Source organism: Coturnix japonica, chromosome 7, assembly GCF_001577835.2.
Source record: "Coturnix japonica isolate 7356 chromosome 7, Coturnix japonica 2.1, whole genome shotgun sequence".
Taxonomy (NCBI): domain Eukaryota; kingdom Metazoa; phylum Chordata; class Aves; order Galliformes; family Phasianidae; genus Coturnix; species Coturnix japonica.
Genome location: NC_029522.1, coordinates 27,234,189 through 27,251,468, shown reverse-complemented (window position 1 = coordinate 27,251,468; position 17,280 = coordinate 27,234,189). Strand labels below are relative to the sequence as shown.

General features: G+C 40.0%; 1 protein-coding gene across 11 annotated transcripts in view; it reads left to right on the top strand.

The window, feature by feature from the left end:
- The window catches only part of NCKAP5 (NCK associated protein 5), a 405,691-nt gene that overhangs the window by 168,224 nt on the left and 220,187 nt on the right, over window positions 1-17,280 (top strand). For all 11 annotated transcript variants that reach the window (XR_001556628.2, XR_001556627.2, XM_032445915.1 and 8 more), the window contains exon 3: window positions 17,054-17,127. Coding sequence is in view for 9 of the 11 variants with exons in the window: in XM_032445915.1 (XP_032301806.1) it covers window positions 17,054-17,127 (74 nt within the window). In the remaining 2 variants the exon portion in view is untranslated. The remainder of the gene's footprint in view (window positions 1-17,053; window positions 17,128-17,280) is intronic.

Below are 17,280 nucleotides of genomic sequence, written 5' to 3'. Positions count from 1 at the left end.
TGTTAAAAGCTCTTTTTTAGAGCAGATCATATGAAGGAAAACATTCTGTGATACGTAGCCCTCTGATTTTTATTTGTCCCTTTCTGGACCTGTAGCAGAATTTAAGGGAAAAAAAATGGGTAAAGATCATTGAAGTGAGGTGAGTGTGGCTCTTCACTACGGTAAATTTCCACTATCTATCTTTCCTAATAATATTAGGTGCAATTCTTAATCTTGTGATAGAAGAATTATTACATTGGAAAAGTGTTTTGTGGTACCAGGAGGCCAAAGCTGTGGCAAGATTGTATATACTCTACAATACAATGAGTTTGCCTTTCTTTTTGTTGCTTTTTGCCAATTGCAAATGTAAAATTCCAGCTGTTTTACTTCTCCCATTCATTATAGGTTTCCTCTTAGACAACAGAGATAGCACAAAAATAGAATTTTACAATGTGCAAATAAAATACTCGTGCCCTTGTCAGGCAGGTTTACGATCACATAAAAACACACAGAAGGTGGGAAAGCAACCACACCAATGCAAGGCAAACACAAATGTTCTTTGAGTAAAGCTGAAAAGTATAATCTGACTGTTGGAATAAGGAGGGAGAAGGGGAACCTGGTTTTTAGCACTCGAGGTGTCCTATGCAGGAACCACCAGCACATCATTCACATATACTTTCTGTTGATTAGACACAGTTACGGGAAAGGCACTTGGGTTTGGCATCTCTCCCAGTGCATAAGAGGCACCGAAGATGACATCCAGGGGATCCCAGCTGGGTCTCAAAGTGCCTCCCTGCTGCCACTGGCACAGAGCGGCATGTTTATATTTTTAAGCTGTAAAGCCTATACAGACAGGCCCAAGATTTAGCAAGGACACAATAATTGCTTTCCTTTCAACAGCAGGTGACACAATTCCCACTGAGAAAAATAGAATCCCGCTGCCTTTAGTCATAACAGGAGCAACAGAAGGAAAACAGATGAGGAAATGGGAAATGTCACCAGTCTTGGAAATGCTGTTTGCAGGCACTAGAGAACCCTGCAAGCACACCAAATTAAAACACTGTCAGGTTTATAGTTTATAATCCAAATTGTGTAATTTAATCAATAATTTTAAATTTCCAGGCTCTGGGAGTGATGCGAACTCTTTGTTGTTTTTTTTCCATGCTGATTTTGCCCGGGGGAGCAGCCCTGAGCTGCTGGCAGCAGCTCCACAGCCTGGTCCTGAGAGCAGAGAAGCATGGAAAGTGCTTTGACAGTGCTTGTCGCATCCAGCAAGGATGCCTGGCAGACACGTGCATCCCAACTGCATCCCCTTCTGTCTTTGTGTAGATCTCAAGCCTGGCATTCCTTTCAAAACTCAGTCATATTGCAGACCTGATGAAGCTGAGGTTCCCCTGGCCCCTTGGGGTGGCCAGAGCAGAAGCAGTGCCTTTGTAAAGCTGGTAGAGCTGGGCTCCATGTCTGCAAACTAACACATGCTGATGGGAATTATCCTGTAAAGTGGTAGCAGAAGTCGTAATGTCTGGAATAATATTGTGCTACAGTGTCACTGGAATTGCAGTGCTATCCATGGGAAAGCAGCCTGGTTTACAAACTTTCCAAAAGCTTTGGAAGGGTGCAAATAATCATATATGATTATGCAACTAATCAGTGTTCCCCATACACTGAAAGTTAATAAATATTTCTGTAATTTGCAATCATGCTCCTGAGTTTCCTCTTGGTAGGCATCAGTATGTATCTCATAACTTTAGAGGGCTTAACCATGGGTTATTTTTCAGATAAAGCAGTTGTAGTATAACAGTGTGTTAAAGTTAGATGAGGATCAAATCCTTAAATGTCCCAGCAGTGCATCTCTACATTATTCCAATGTCCAAGCTGAGAACTGGATATACTGTATCTGTTAAGGGTTGAATGCTGCCTTTTTTAAAGCAAAGGTTTTCATGTGTAGCACATAGCTGAACAGATAATTAATAGTCTGTGGAGAGCAGGAAACGCTGCCTTGATTAATAACTTAATATTAGATTTGAAAGAACAAGCTCTAATCAGGAACGTTTAGGAGACGAGTAATCTAAAGGTCTTTTTCATCAGAATTTCAAAGATAAAACAGTGCAATATGGCTTGTGATCTGTCAGCTGATACATCTTAGCTTCAGTGGCACAATCTGTCAAAGCAGGAAAATCAATTTTTCCTGAGACATCACTAGAGCTGACTGCCCTGCTCTCTTTTGCAAATGGCCTCTGATTTTCGAGGCCGTAACATTAAGTCATTGCATCCTAACTACATATACACATTTCAAATTGCCTTATGTTTTGTACATGTGTGAGTCCATAAGAAGCAGGTACATATTGGCATGTTTCTGATGCCAAGTTATAGAGATGGATGGAAGGACTGAGGACATCTACGTTTCAGACACATCTAGATTTCATTACCGGAATGGCTCAGAGAATGTGGCTTGTTCAGTGTCTCAGTTTTGCTTGGCATTGGGATAAATCCAGTCATCTCTGGGATTTTTTTTTTTTTTTTTGCTCTTACAGCATTGCAGGAGAGACTGCAAAGTCCATTTGAAATGACAGACTAATCTGCCTTGTCCTAGCCCTCTCCTTGGCCCATATTTACTTTGTGGCTAGACAGACACTTTCACATTAAGCTGCCCTCCTGGCCCCAGGCATCTGATGTGTGAGTGCAAACAAATTGAAGGGGAAATTCAGCCACCCCCATAAGTGATTGTGTTTTGCAAATACATAGAGAGGGAGGCTGCATTTCACCCTACGCAATGTGCATGTAACTAGCAAAGGAAGGGAATTTATATGCTGTGCCCTCTGACTCAGAAAGAAAAGCAAAGCTGTTTGCTTCGTGGGAAGGAACCAGGAGGCAGATCTGGAAGCTTATCAGAGTAAGGCCTGGTTGTGATACTGGGCCCAAGGCCTTTTCTTTACCAACCACATCCCCAGGGCCAGAAGGATTAATGTCCAAGCCAAGTCTTCTCTTTCAGGCCCTGTTCCTTCCCTGCTACTGTAAAAAAAAAAAAAGCTTTTGGCCAAACAATTTTGTTTTACAAGACTCAGGGTTATAAAGGGCACTTGGAAGAAAGAGAAATGAGGCAAGAGAAATGGCTCTGTCCTGCAGCAAAAACCAAGCTCTTCTGCCTGAGCCTCAGCCATAAAGTACTGTGAGACAGTTCCCTGCTGGGAAGGCATGCCGTGCTCTCATAGCATGTCACCATTTCCACGTCCAAGTGGTGCTGGGATTTGTGACAGGATCTCCTTTGAGTCCTGTAAGACCAGGAGTAGTGCTGTTTTGCATGAGGATTTCTGATACGCACACAGAAACAGCTGAGGAGAAGAGGTAGGCAATTATTCTATGCAAGAGACGGGGATCTCTGGAATACACACAATGTACATTTATACCCAAGTAATTTGAAGCTTTACTCTCAGTAGCACACATTTGTTCTTAAAGCTTTTGTGAATGATTTATAAAAAGTGTTATTGCTCACGCGCATTTAAAAAAGCAAATTATCTTATTACATTACGTGGAGAGTCAAAAGAAGAGTTAAATGGACCATATGAGTTTCTCTTAAAACATTAATTTTCTTTTGTTGTCCTTAATTTCCTTGATAATAAATGTTCACAATAGCTGCTGGGTATTACTGTACGAAAGATAAATTAGATCGTTCCTGCTAGATGTGAATCCTCTCCTAGACTTGCCATCAGGATATGCTTACTGTAAAATTCTCTATACATGTGAAATACCAACCTCTGAAAACATTTCCTGTTGGAAAACGAGGTTTTCAGAGTCTTTTCATTTAAATACTGTCAGGTTGATGGCTATGGAAATTCTTTTTAAATTAATGATCAAGGACTGTATCTGAAGTTTGAAAATTGCTTTTCCTCCCCTGAATAAGTTTAATTCTGCCATATCAATGAGACCTTCAATTGTTCAGCAATTTTCACAATGAAGCCATTCAAGATTATGTCAAGATGGTGAGCAAGTAAAACAGGTCACTTTTATGACTATCTGTAATGTCTGCAGTACCTTAAAACCATACTTATATCATCAGCTTCTCTTTAAGGTGGAGATAAGAGCATTCCTGCAGACTGTTAGTGGGAGCTGGACACCAGGGACATGCCCACTGCCAATGGGAGGTTCTATGTAAGCCACAAGATGAGGCTTTAAGCTGGCCTTTAAGACTTATCAACTTTTCCATCAGTAATGTGTAAGAAATGCCAGGTAGTGCAGATGAACAGGATTCGAAAAGAAGTATGAACCTAATCTTTACTGCTTTCTGGGTGTGAATCTGTCTTTCAATTTTACTTTTTTTCCTCCTATGAATGACTATGTGATCTAATGCATGAATGCAAACATGAATTTTTATGCAAAATAATCTAAATCATTAGCCCTTGTGTGAATCATACATTACAAGACTGTGAGTTGTGCGTGGAGCTCATATACAGTTCAGATGCAGTGTTTCAACCCTCCTGTTGTGTATGAGTTACTGTCACTGTCTTTGAATATACAAAAGCACAAGATGCTTAACAACTGTGAGATGACAATAAGAGATCAATATGTATTGGATTGTTCATATGAAATTATTTGTACTCCCCAAAGTACCCATTAATAGTATAGTAGAGAGGAAAAGCTGATTACTCTGTCTCTCTTTTATCTGTCTTCATTTTGGACTGCCATGCCTCAGTTAATTCCATTAAGGTCAGCATGATTCCAGCAGAACTTGTCCCGTATCACCCTTACACATGGGAAATATGATGTCACCTTTGTGAAAAAAAATAATTCCTTTAGGTACAGGATTAATATGTATTTTGTTTTAATTTGCCCTCTGTGTCTCAGACCAGTGGGAACCAAAGCTTCTGCAGGAAATTGTGTCTGTGTTTCCCAAGAGGGATGCAGTTAACTAAATATCACAGTCTGCAGTAGAGCAGAAGGTACACTGACATGACTCATCACTTGTTGCCATAGATTTTCCAGATGATGATGATAAAGATCTTTAAAATGTAATTCACTTAAATATTGTAAAGAACTTTTCCAGTAAGCCACAATTAATGACAAGAATTAGATTAGCAGAACTATAAACGTTTATGCTTATGCTCTCTGTTAACTCGCATTAAGTTCCCTGCGGATTCAAAGATTCACATTTAAGAAACACAGACAGCTAAGTATTTTACTTGCTATTTCATGCATAAAATCAAGGACATTTTTAAGCATACATTTTTGAATTCTAACTTGTAAGATAACACATAAAACAGAAATCTGTAATCTGAATTTTCACTATACATCCTGAGTAGAAACCAGCAATGAATATTTCATAGAATCATAGAATCGTGGAATCACAGAATGGTTTGGGTTGGAAAGGACCCTTAAACCATCCAGTTCCAATTCCCCTGCTATAAGCAGGGATACCTCCCTCTGAGTTGCTCACAGCCCTGTTCAGCCTGGCCTTGAACGCTTCCAGGGAGGGACATCCACAGTCTCTCTGAGCAACATGTTCCACTGTCTCACCACCCTCACAATAAAGAACTTCTTCCTAATATCTATTCTACATCTACCTGCTTCCAGTTTAAAACCATTTTCCCTCATCCTGTCTCTACCTGCCATTATAAAAAGTTCCTCCCCATCTTTTCTGTAGGCCCCTTCAGGTACTGGAAGGCCACTATAACATCTCCCCGGAGCCTTCTCTTCTCCAGGCTGAAGAGCCCCAGCTCTCTCAGCCTGTCCTCATAGGGGAGATGCTCCAGCCCCATGATCATTTTCATACCGCTTCTCTGCACCTGCTTCAACAACTCCAAGTCCTTCTTGTGTTGGGGCTCCAGAACTGGATACAGTACTTGGGTTCTTAGGAGGGCAGAATAGAGGGGCAGAATCACCTCCCTCGACCTGCTGGTCACACAACCCAGTATATGGTTGGTCTTCTGGGCTGCAAGCACACATTGCTGGCTCATGTTGAATATTTCATCAATCAACACCCTCAAATCCTTCTCCTCAAGGCTGTTCTCCAGCCATTTTCTGCCCAACCTTTATCTGTGCTTTGGATTGCCCCAACCCAGATGCAGGACCTTGCACTTGGCATTGTTGAACTCCATGCATTTGGTATGGGCCCACCTCTCAAGCATGTCCAGGTCCCTCTGGATGGCATCCCTTCCCTGTAACATATCAGCTGCACCACTCAGCTTGGTGCAGTCTGCAAACTTGCTGAAGGTGCACTTGGTCCCACTGTCCATGTCACCTACAAAGATGTCAAATAACACCAGTCCCAACACTGATCTTTGAGGAATGCCACTTGTCACTGGTCTCCACTTGGACACTGAGCCATTGATAGCAACTCTTTGAGGGAGACCATCCATCCAGTTCCTCATCCAGCAAGTGGTCCATCCATCAAATCCATTTTTCTCCAATTTGGTGGCCAAGAAGTCATGTGGGACAGTGTCAAATGCTTTGCACAAGTCCAGGCAGATGACGTCAGTTGCTCAATTTATCTAAATGACTATTTTCGAACCTTTCATCATACAGTTCTTATTTGGTTTGGTCTTATTGGAATAAGCAGAATGTTTTGCAATCACTGTAACTAAGATCTCTAGGCACATAACTTATCAGATATATCAGCAATTCAGAGCAGCAATATTCAGCAGCAGAAAAATTATTAGTATTACTGAGAGCTAAATTGTAGTTTTGATTTCACCAATACTGCATTATACCTGTGAATTCTAAAATGCTGAACAAAATTAAAGCATCGGTTAAATTTTCATGAAAAGGAAATTGATTATCTTTAAGTTGAAATATGTCATCATATTTGTTTGCATCTGCTGTGCATGGCATACTGAAGTTACAAGTGTTCAGAAGATCAAACATTAATAATATGTTAGAGTGCTTATAAAAGCACAAGATAATAGTGATTATTAATATGATTGTTACATGCAAGAATTGTAAGGGGAGTTCTTTGCTTTGTTTGAGACAGAAGTGAGGAAGAAAAACCGCTAATTTCTGCTTTATGACAACCTTTACATTATGCTCTGTTCCTTCTACATGTTAAATTCAGTAATGTGCATTCCTGTCCTTTTCAGTACAGAATCCTTCTGCTCCACACGTGGCTGTGAGCAACTTTTTATACTTGCCTTATGTGCACAGCTCTCTCCAGGCTGTGAAAGGACACAGACATGCTGCGTGGCTGCTTGCAAAATGTCTGTCACTGAGGCCAACTGAAGAACTGGAGCATTGTGCACATAACATCTAAGAACCTATGTGTGCAGCCTAGCAGCACTCAGTTATGTCATTTTACATCTCTTTTTGTCTGCATACACTCTAATCTTGTCAGTGCAACTAATTGCCAGTACTGTCCCAAACCAATGTATATCCAGGGAGGATAGAGTTGGAGTTGCAGTCTAGCAAGAAACTGTACTTTTGGTGCTATTATGCTGTCTGTTCCACTCTTAGAATGTACAGAGTATTAATGGATCTAGTGAAAGGCGATTCTTTGGCTTGAGTGTTTAATAGGCCTACACAACATAAATGTGTGCTTGTGTGCTGGCTGCTGACACAAATGTTCCAGTTATTCTCTTTCTTGGACTTTCTCCTTATTGCTTCCCATTAAAGTGGAACATTCTCTTTCCACTAAATCTACTTTCACTAAATCCTTATATATATAGGGATACTTGAAGTTTATCTTCAGCCAATATCACATGATGCTATGTAGTCTATACACTACTTAGGAAATGCCAAACTTCTTAAGATTAATCCCATGAATCCAGAAAGCCAGGTTGCCTCACACATTATCTGAGCCCCAGCTATAAGCAGAGGATGCTGATGGCTGTTGAGGATCAGCACAGTCTGTTATCAGAGCTCAGCATAGGACACTCAGCCATAAAACTCCCAAGAAAGGTGGGGGGGTTCCTCATGCACATTGCATTTAGTTGTTACCTAAAGGGATTTTTCTTCTTTCATTTGTGCAAGTAAATACAACGACTGGCAATCCAGTTGCATTTACAAATGTTTCTGTTTTCTTGAATATCTCATGGAAATGCGTATGTAAGGCATTGCAAGGTGAGCTCTTGACACAAACATTAATTTTCAAAATGTGCCATAATGAGTGCTCAGATCTGAGAAACTTGGTGGTTACAGGAGAGTGTGCTGGCCAGGCCAAAACAGGGGCGGAAGGAGAAACAAGGCTGTGTCCGGAAGGGAGCTCTCAGTCTCTGCGTGGTGCATTACTTTTCCTCTGCCCATCTCTGGTGTCTCTTTTCCTACAACCCATAACAGGTTGATAATTTGGCTTTTACTAAACCTTAGGTCACTTTGGTGCTAAGAGCAGGAGAGAGAGCTGGGTATCCTCACCCTGTTTTGCCCAGTGATGCTTGGAAGTATTTGGGGACCATCAGGTTGATATTCCTTGTAACAAAGGGTTGGTTTTAATGTTTTAATATACTTTACTATGGACTTTCAATAAGTGAACAACTGAGCTTAGCACATACTGGGTTTTCTGTCCAATGTGCTTTTAAGAAGAGATAAAAATGTGAAGATACACTTGATTTCTGTGTGAGTACCTTCTTCCTTGCCAGAAGTCACCAGAATATGAGGATGTGAGGACAATGACAGTGAAGCAGTGAAAGAAAATGGTAGGAAACCTAAGACTCCAATTTGTGTGTTATTAGGATGGGTGGTACAGATTATTACAATTGAGTTAGCACATCTGACATATGCAGAGAATGAAGAAAATCTTTATCCGTGGCTACCTAGTATCTGTAATAACATTAGAATTAGATTTCTCCACCTCTGCAATAGATCCCAGGAATGTTTTTGTTATCACTCCCTGTCTTCTTTAGTCAATGTGAGTCACCTGCAAGCGCCATACGCCTAAATGAGTCAAACACCAGCAGCCAGCAGTTGTTCTCTATGTTCTGCTTGATTTGTATTCATAAAAAAACATCAAGGAATGATTCAGAAATGGTAATTACCTGTTAATGTCAGAAATTGATTAATTAAATGCTCCAATGTTTACTCGGCATCATTATGACTGCTAACATTTCTGGACAATTTCTTACATTATCAGTGTCATTGCTGTGTGGAGTTTATTAATGTAAATTAGATTTTACATAAACAAGACTACAGCTAATTATTTCAGGTACATATACGCATTGTGTAGGAGCAAGCTCAAAATCTGCCCATCGTTGTGCACTCATGGCTTTTTTAACTCTGCATGTCTGTTTTACCTGTGTAACAGATCCCTGCTGCCTTAAATAACATTGATACCTTTTCACTTGTGAAATTTCTGAGATACAAGATTTTCTGTCACTCCAACACCTCCTTAACTTATGTACACCCATTAATAACCTTGAACAACCTGTAACTGTCACGTATATCACTACAGTAAGCCTCACTTTCTATTTTCATTTTGTATTTCACTATATAGAGTATCTCCATCACAGCACCAGGCTGCCTGAGGTCAAGAGCTGCCCATGCTGGAGGTGACTGGGAGAGCAGCCTCCCAGCCTGCCCAGGAGACAAAGTCTGGCACTGGGTGCAACCTGCTCATCCCACCTCCCACTAAAATCCCCCTACATTTTGGTACTGCTCCCTGCCTGCTGTCCAGAGTGATGCCCCATGTATTCTGCTGGGATGGCAGTCACAGCGAGTTACAGCCTGGAATAGATGGGTATCAGTGGAAATTCGGGGATTACAACTAACAGAAAGCAAGGCCATCCACTACTTTATAGGACGGACCTCTGTTGGTACTATAGGACACAGTGCTATCCAGCCTTGGTTTCTGTTCCTGCAGTAACTGCATATGGCTGATGTATTGTTCACAGGAGCTGTTAACTGGTGTTAAAAGCTCCATGATTTAGAGTGTGTCTAATAAATTCAGACTTCTCTGTTATGATATCATGCTTTTCTATTTCACGATAATTCTAGTAAATTCCATTTAATGCTTTGTATTTGCTTTTACTGATTTCTTTAAGGGAATGAAAATCAGCTAAAAATAGCATGGATTTGACTGCTGGACAAAAATATCCGGTTTCTTATACAGCCAAGCAGAATACTTAGCTCAATATTTCATACAAGTGACTGCTTATCTTTACTATTCGCATAAAGCCTTTTTGATCCAGAGACATGCTGAAGTTTTTTGAGTAAAAGATACAGATACAAAACAGTCAATCACATTCTTCATGATCTTCTTTGTTTCTGACTTTCCTCCTCACTATCTTTATATCATATCTCATTCTGTAATATACTCCATTCTGTCAAATAAGCATTTTTAGATGGATCCCAGTTTGCAATTGCTTGCCTATTTTCTGTAAAATATTATTGTCATCTATCTGTTTGATCATTGGAATTTATCCTACCACTCACCTACTTCATCTTTGCCTTTATTTCATTGCCCGGTAGAGGAAAGCTGTCATACTGTTTTATAAATTGGCATTTGTCCTCTCACACAGCTGTTTTTTAAACCATTCAGTGCTTTGAAAGTTAGAGGCCAGAGTATTCACTGACATGAAATGCAGCGCAGTGGTGTTACTACTGGTGGAGATCTGGGCTTCTTCTGGAACTTCTGCATTACTTTTTACCTCAATCTTAACGGCTTAGGTTGCAAACACTGCAACATCTAGACAGTAGTGGCCTCTGCTTTGTCATCTGGTTTTGGTGAGGGATCAAGCAAGATGCTGAGAAATCACATACTTTTCCATCAAAGCTGTTCCTATGGAAGACATCAGGTTTTCCTTAGAAGGAAAGTAAGATGTGTGCATCTGTTATGAGGAGGACGCAATATTGGATTATTACGAATTTTGCAGCCTCTTCTGACAATAGGATGCTCACATTTAACAAAAAGGGCTGAATTCAGCAGAGCCATTCTGGTTCAGACCAGCTGACAACTGCTCTGCTATTTTTCTGTCTGAGTCTGTCATCATACTTCCCTTTGGAAAGCAGAAGCGTGTACTTTTGTCTCTTCAGTTTCACTCCTTAGTACAGGAGTAGCAGCAGGGAAGCACTGGGATTCTTCCCTTCATTCTATAGACCAGGATACATCACTGATTTAATGTAAACCTGCTGTAATGCAATTAAGCTCAATTAGAGTATTTTTTAGTATTCTGGTCCCAGCACCCTTCCTGTGCATGACTGCCTGAGTCTTCAGATTTGCTTGTACAAGGAGACTTATTGGAAAAGAGAAAGTCCTATGAGAAAATGGCAAAACTAGAGCATTTTTGGGTCTGGTCCACAGAGCAGCCATGTTGTTCTCAGTGCTTATGCTTCTTTGGGGGCAAGCTGGCAAAAGCTGCAGTGTGGTGAGGCTCAGCACGCCTGGGAGAAGCACCATCTCACAGCTCTGCATGCAGAAGACACAGAATCTGCACATTAACTAACAAGCTTGTGCTATTTCAAGCTTTATTAAACTCCACTGTCCTTTGTAGATGGTGACATTTAATTGGGTGCAGAGCACAAACCAAGCAGCAGCTGGAGGAAAACCCAGCTGATTTTGATGAAAACAACTGGCTTCAGATGAGTTGGTAAATCAGTTTTAATCACTGCAGCTGAGATGTAATATGAACTGTTCACTGAGGCTTGAGTGATTTTAAACAATTAAGAAATTTGCTCAACACATTTATTAAAATAATCATTACTGTTTTTACCATAATGGTGTAATTCCACAGTATGTGCACAAGGGCCCTTGCCAGCCTTCTGCTCCATCGCTGAAGCTCAGAATGCATGCTTTCTGTTCAGCTGTTAATAAAACTGACAATTAAAATAACATGTTGAAATTGGGCAGGATAATAATAAATTAACACCAATGGCAGTTTAAAAGGATTTGATTTGTTTAAGCTGTACAGTTTAGCTTTTGTTGCTGTTTAACACCAGTGGTGAGCAGTCCGGCCAGGTGTAGCGTTGAAAGAAGTGACAGAAAAGTATCTAATGCAAAGAGGTTTTTATCTTTTTTTTATACGTGATTTATTTTTAGTGTGTAGATGAGTAACGCTGTGTAACTGACAGCTTACTCAAATCCTCAATTATAATGTTCTCAGACATGCAAAAAACATAGTCCAGACAAGAACACATGCATATATCCTCCCAGGCTGCTGGAAAAGAGCCTATTTGCTATCAAAGGTTTATGCGGCAGAATGACAACAAAAATAAATATTTTACAAAATGTATTATTATATTCTCTGAAGGCACTCTCCCTACATCTAAAGCTTTCCCCCAGGGCTCCTTTCCAAGATCCTTCAAAGATGACTTGTGTCTCTGCATTTGGTGTAACAGCTCAGATCTCCCCCTCACAGGTCAATCGCATCTACTCTGCGCTTAGCTAACATCGTTTCCTAATTGCAACAGTCTGCTTTTTGGCTGCAGACAGCTTTGCTTTTCGATTTCTTATAACCTTCCTCTGTGAAAATACAACATCCCAGCAGCACGAGCAGTGGTGTCAGATGAGGCTGAACAGGAGGTGTGGGGCTCTGCAGGGCTCTCTGTGCTATTTACCTTCCAGCTCTGTTTCAAAGCTGGTCTGCAGAAAGATGAAACTACCCAAATTCCCCACCTTTCCGCAAATGGAGTATCTCATCTGTGTTCCCAAGGAGCTGGGAGCTGTTTCATAGCAGCAGAGCACTGGTAGCTGCCTCCCTCACAAGAGTAAGGCAAGAGTAAGAAATGCTGGGCCAGATCTAGATCCTGTCCTTGTCTCAGGATGGCCCAGCCCTGCAACAGCACTTCCCAGTGACCAGTGCCAACAAAAGCTCCCAGGCACATGCTTAACTTCCAGCACGTGAGTAGCCCTATTGAATTAAGGATGTAATCAAGTGATTTGCTGGATCAACGGCTGTATCCTTAATCCTTTTCACATATTGCTAAGCTCATTAAACTCTCTTTGATACCAAGCTGTGCAAGTTCCTTAAGAGAGACAGAGAATAAGTGTTATTTCCTTAGCTTAAATTTATCACCTCCAGCTTCTAGCAAGTGAACCTAGTGTTATATGCCTGTGGTTGCCCTTGGGTTTGCTCTGCAACAATGGATGGGAAAATACTCTATGTGCTGTGTAATTGTTGATACCCTGCCCAGAACAACAGCATGGATATTCCAGAACAAATACCCACGTAACCAACCCAAATACCAAGTGGTGTGTCCCCAGCCTCAGTGGAGGTATTTCATTTCCTTTCTCTGACCTTTTTCCTGACAGTCATTCAGACAACAAAGTAAAGCAGGGAGGGAAAGCAAAACAATTGAGCATTGCAAAGCCTGATGTTTTCTTCTGTCAAAAAAGCCTGCTTAAGTGTATGTGTAGGCTCATGCCTCAGCTTGGTACAGTGACCCTTCTGGCAAAGTGATTCTCTGATGCTCTCTGAATTCTCTAAATAAGATGAGCAGGTATGTGATATTTACATAGCAAATCTTCCTGGCTACCAGAATCTATGTAGCTGCTAGAAAGATTTTCTACTCAAGTTAAACATAATACAGCAAGATTTTTTTTTTCCTTAAAACAGTGTAGTTATATGACATCACAGGTGATGACATTGTAATTTTTCAGACGTGAGTTAACTGTGCTGCCCAAATCTTGCACAGTGCAAGTTTGTGCATGACAGGGCGCCAAGGAAGCCACAAAACATTTGTATTGCCCCTCAGTGTGATCTGTTGGGTACTGAAAAGTGTCAGTACTTTACTAAACCGTATATATAGTCCTTTTCAAAAAAGTGTGACTACTGTGGTTTTGTTTTTTCTTTTCCACATTTTATGTTTTCACTGAACATGCCAAGTCATTTTAAATCATGGAATCACAGAACCATCGAATGGTTTGGGTTGGAAGGGACCTTTAAGATCATCTAGCCAACCCACTGCTATAGGGTGGCTTTCTCCTCAGGGTTGCTCTCAAGCCATTCTCTGATACCAAAGGTTGCTCCTTGTAGAGATTGACGCTCAGTGTTTTCCCAGTAGAGCTGAAGGCTGTTCCAGTGTTGGGTAAAGTTTTTCTTGTAAATAACCTTTTGGATATTTACTATTATCTTTATGTTGTTGTCACCATACAGTGTCATGTTAATAAAAAGTAATATTGGCTTCCAGTCTGGAATTTGCAGAATTTGTCTTATTGGGGCAGCTGGTAACAAAAAAGAATAGAAACCTGGACTTGGGAAAATAGGCCTTGCCTTGAGCAGATGGCTTGCTTGGGACATGGTTGGCACATTAATGCACCAGAGAACATAGGAGAAAAAAGGCATTTCAAATCACAGTATTTATATCAAATCACAACAGATATATATATATTTTTTTAAACAATACTTTTGCACACTGTCAGCTTTACATACTCCTGAGCTGTAGGTCTTCAAAGAGAAATGGAGTAATATTTCTGATTCACCACAGGAAAAACCTGACATTAAGGCAGGAGTCACACTAAATGAATACATAGCTTTTTTTTGCTTTTTTTTTTCAATTGTCTTCATTTCTTTGGCCATATTGCTTCAGAATGAGTTTTTTATATTATCACAGCAGAATTATGCAGAATGAAAGTGCTGATCTTATCTTTGCCTATGGGGTAAAGAGCGCTGATGAATAAATCAGGAATATTGTTTAATATTACATTAAAAAGACATAAAGGTATTAATAATAATTTATACCACTTTAAATGTAGTAAAAAATGTTAAGAAAATAAAAAGATGGCTTGTTTTAAAGGATTTGATACCAAGACTAACTGTCATAGTGTGTCTGTACAGCACCATTTTTCTGATCTGCAGTGTGTGATACACAATGAGTTTACTTGCAGTGGTTCAGAAGCAGCTTGCTGCCTTGTTCCCATTGTGTGCTGTAAAACACAACCCAGTTGATTAACAGGAAAGCCTGAGCCCATGCTGAAACCAGTTTCTGGTCTTAATGATACCACTATAAAAACTGTGTTAAGAAGTTCATGGCATTTCTCAAGATTTTCAGTACTTAATGTTTCTGCAAATAACATCTAAAAATATATGTCTGCAACAGATTAAATTGTATGTGGCAAGCCTCGAGATTGATGCAAAACTACACAACTCTCAGAGGATTTCAAGCAGAACAGGCCTGTAACAAATGATGGCAAATGCATTGGCACGGGTCCCCAGGAGCAGGGACTTACTCTTGCTTTCTTCACAGATCTGTGCACTGTGACAACCTTTGGGGAACTTCTCTCTCTTAGTAGAAATCAGCCATCAATCCCTGGGGGCAAACCCTTATCAGGCTCTGTTGTGATAGGACATGGGGAAATGGTTTCAAACAAAAGGAGGGGAGATTCAGCTTGGATAAAAGGCAAAAGGTTTTTATGATGAGGGGTGGGGTGGCATTGGAATAGGTTGCCCAGAGATGTGGTTGACATCCTATCCCTTGAAGGCACTCCAGGTCAGGCTGGACAAGGCTCTGAGCACATGATTGAGCTATTCATTGAAGGGGAGTTGGTCCAGATGGCTTTCAAGGGTCCCTTTAAACTCAAGCAGTTCTTTGATTCCATGAAACACAAGCTGAAATCTCATGCCACCCTGCCAGTGTATTCCCCACCACTGGGCAATAGACACAGCCTGGCCTGTGCTGTGCTGCTGCCAGAGGTGTGAGAGGGCCCTGCCTGATCGTGTACCATGGGTCCTCTCCATCAGAGCTGTGCTTCTGAGCACCACTGATCTGCATGCAGCCTGCCCTGGTGGACTTGTGCCTATGTACAGAGGCGTATTTTAGATTGATTGTATGTATCTTAGGTACTGCGCTACTTTATGCACAGTATGAAAAGCTTCACGAGATTACAAGAAATATTGTATGACTCCCTGATAGTGTTACCCAATCACTTAGAACAATTTCAGTCCTGAAAAATTGAAATGTGTGTTTCTGTATAAATTATGGTCATTAAAATCAGCTAACATTTATCTTCAGCCTGAGAAGACACGATGATGTACTGTCCCTGTGGTAGCTGTCTCATATTCCTGATTATAAAGATAAATGCTTAAGAAGACCCAGCTACTTTGCAAAAAAAACCAAACATATTTGCACACCAAATAAATAATACTATTGAAACAACTCTTAATACAAACAGGAACCCTACAGAGTGGTTTTGTGATAAGCCCAAAGCTTAAGTACAAAAAAATTGGAGCTATAAAACCAACACTTTTGTATCCAGAAAGTGAAGGAGGATTCTTTCCTGTATAGTGCTCCAATCCTTGTTATTTTCTGAAGTCTGAGGTTTGAAACATATATATTTTAGTGAGCTATTTCAAGAGTTATGTTATTACTGATAGGTTTTCAGAATAATAGTGATGCTGTGTTAGTACCAATGTCATATGAATATATCATATTATGTATCACATGTTATTCTGTTGGTTCATTATGAAATATTTTCCCTGAGAAACACTGAATTTGCCTTTCCCCTGGAGATAAAATGGTATATTTCTGTTACTGACATAAATCTCTGCTGATCATCTCTTTGCATTGAATTTAAAGAACAGGGTTCAATTTTAAAAAGTCCAAATTGTTCATCTGATCATGATTATTTATCAGAAGTTCAGTCTGGACACAGATACAATAACTTTCATATAGCTGATATTGCAGGCTAAACTATCTGCAAAAGTTGAACAGGAGTTGAATTATAGTTTCGTTTTCAAATAGAGTACATGGTATAATATTTCTCACACTAGTCACAAAATAAATATTTCAGTCAAATATTCAGTAAATATTCAGTTCACTTTGATATATAGCCCAAGTAAACAAAATTCACACCAAAGTAACGATGGCACCAAAATGATGATGAAATGTTATTTTTCCATTTGGATCCAAGGTGTATAATTCTGGGCTTGGAGCATGGATTTGTATTTATACATACCCTAATTTATTTGTGCTAGTTGCATATCCTCGCTGCTGTTTGTCTTCCCTATAGATAATATCTGAAAACTGCATTAGGCTGCTACCTTACTTGTTTGTAATGAATACAAATTTATTTTTAATATAGATTTTTTTTATCACTGGGATTTGTGTGCATGTGGAATAACACTGGGTACAAAATGAAGATGGACTCCACAAACTGGTTTTTACTCAAACATTTACAAATGCTTTGTACAATGAAGTAACCTTTTCATCTTTTTTCATTTAGGAGTATATGGATTCAAACAAATACATAGAGCATCTCGTGACGCAGCTAGAGGAACAGCGCTGGAATTTATGGAGGCAAGTACTATATACAAACATATTTATTTATGTTGTTCGGTTGGAAAAAATGCTCCACTCCATAGTTCTTGATTTCAAACAAATGCTTGGATATTGAGTTTGTGCACTATTAATGTCTCTTCAGGAAATATTACCTAAATGAAACAACTCAGG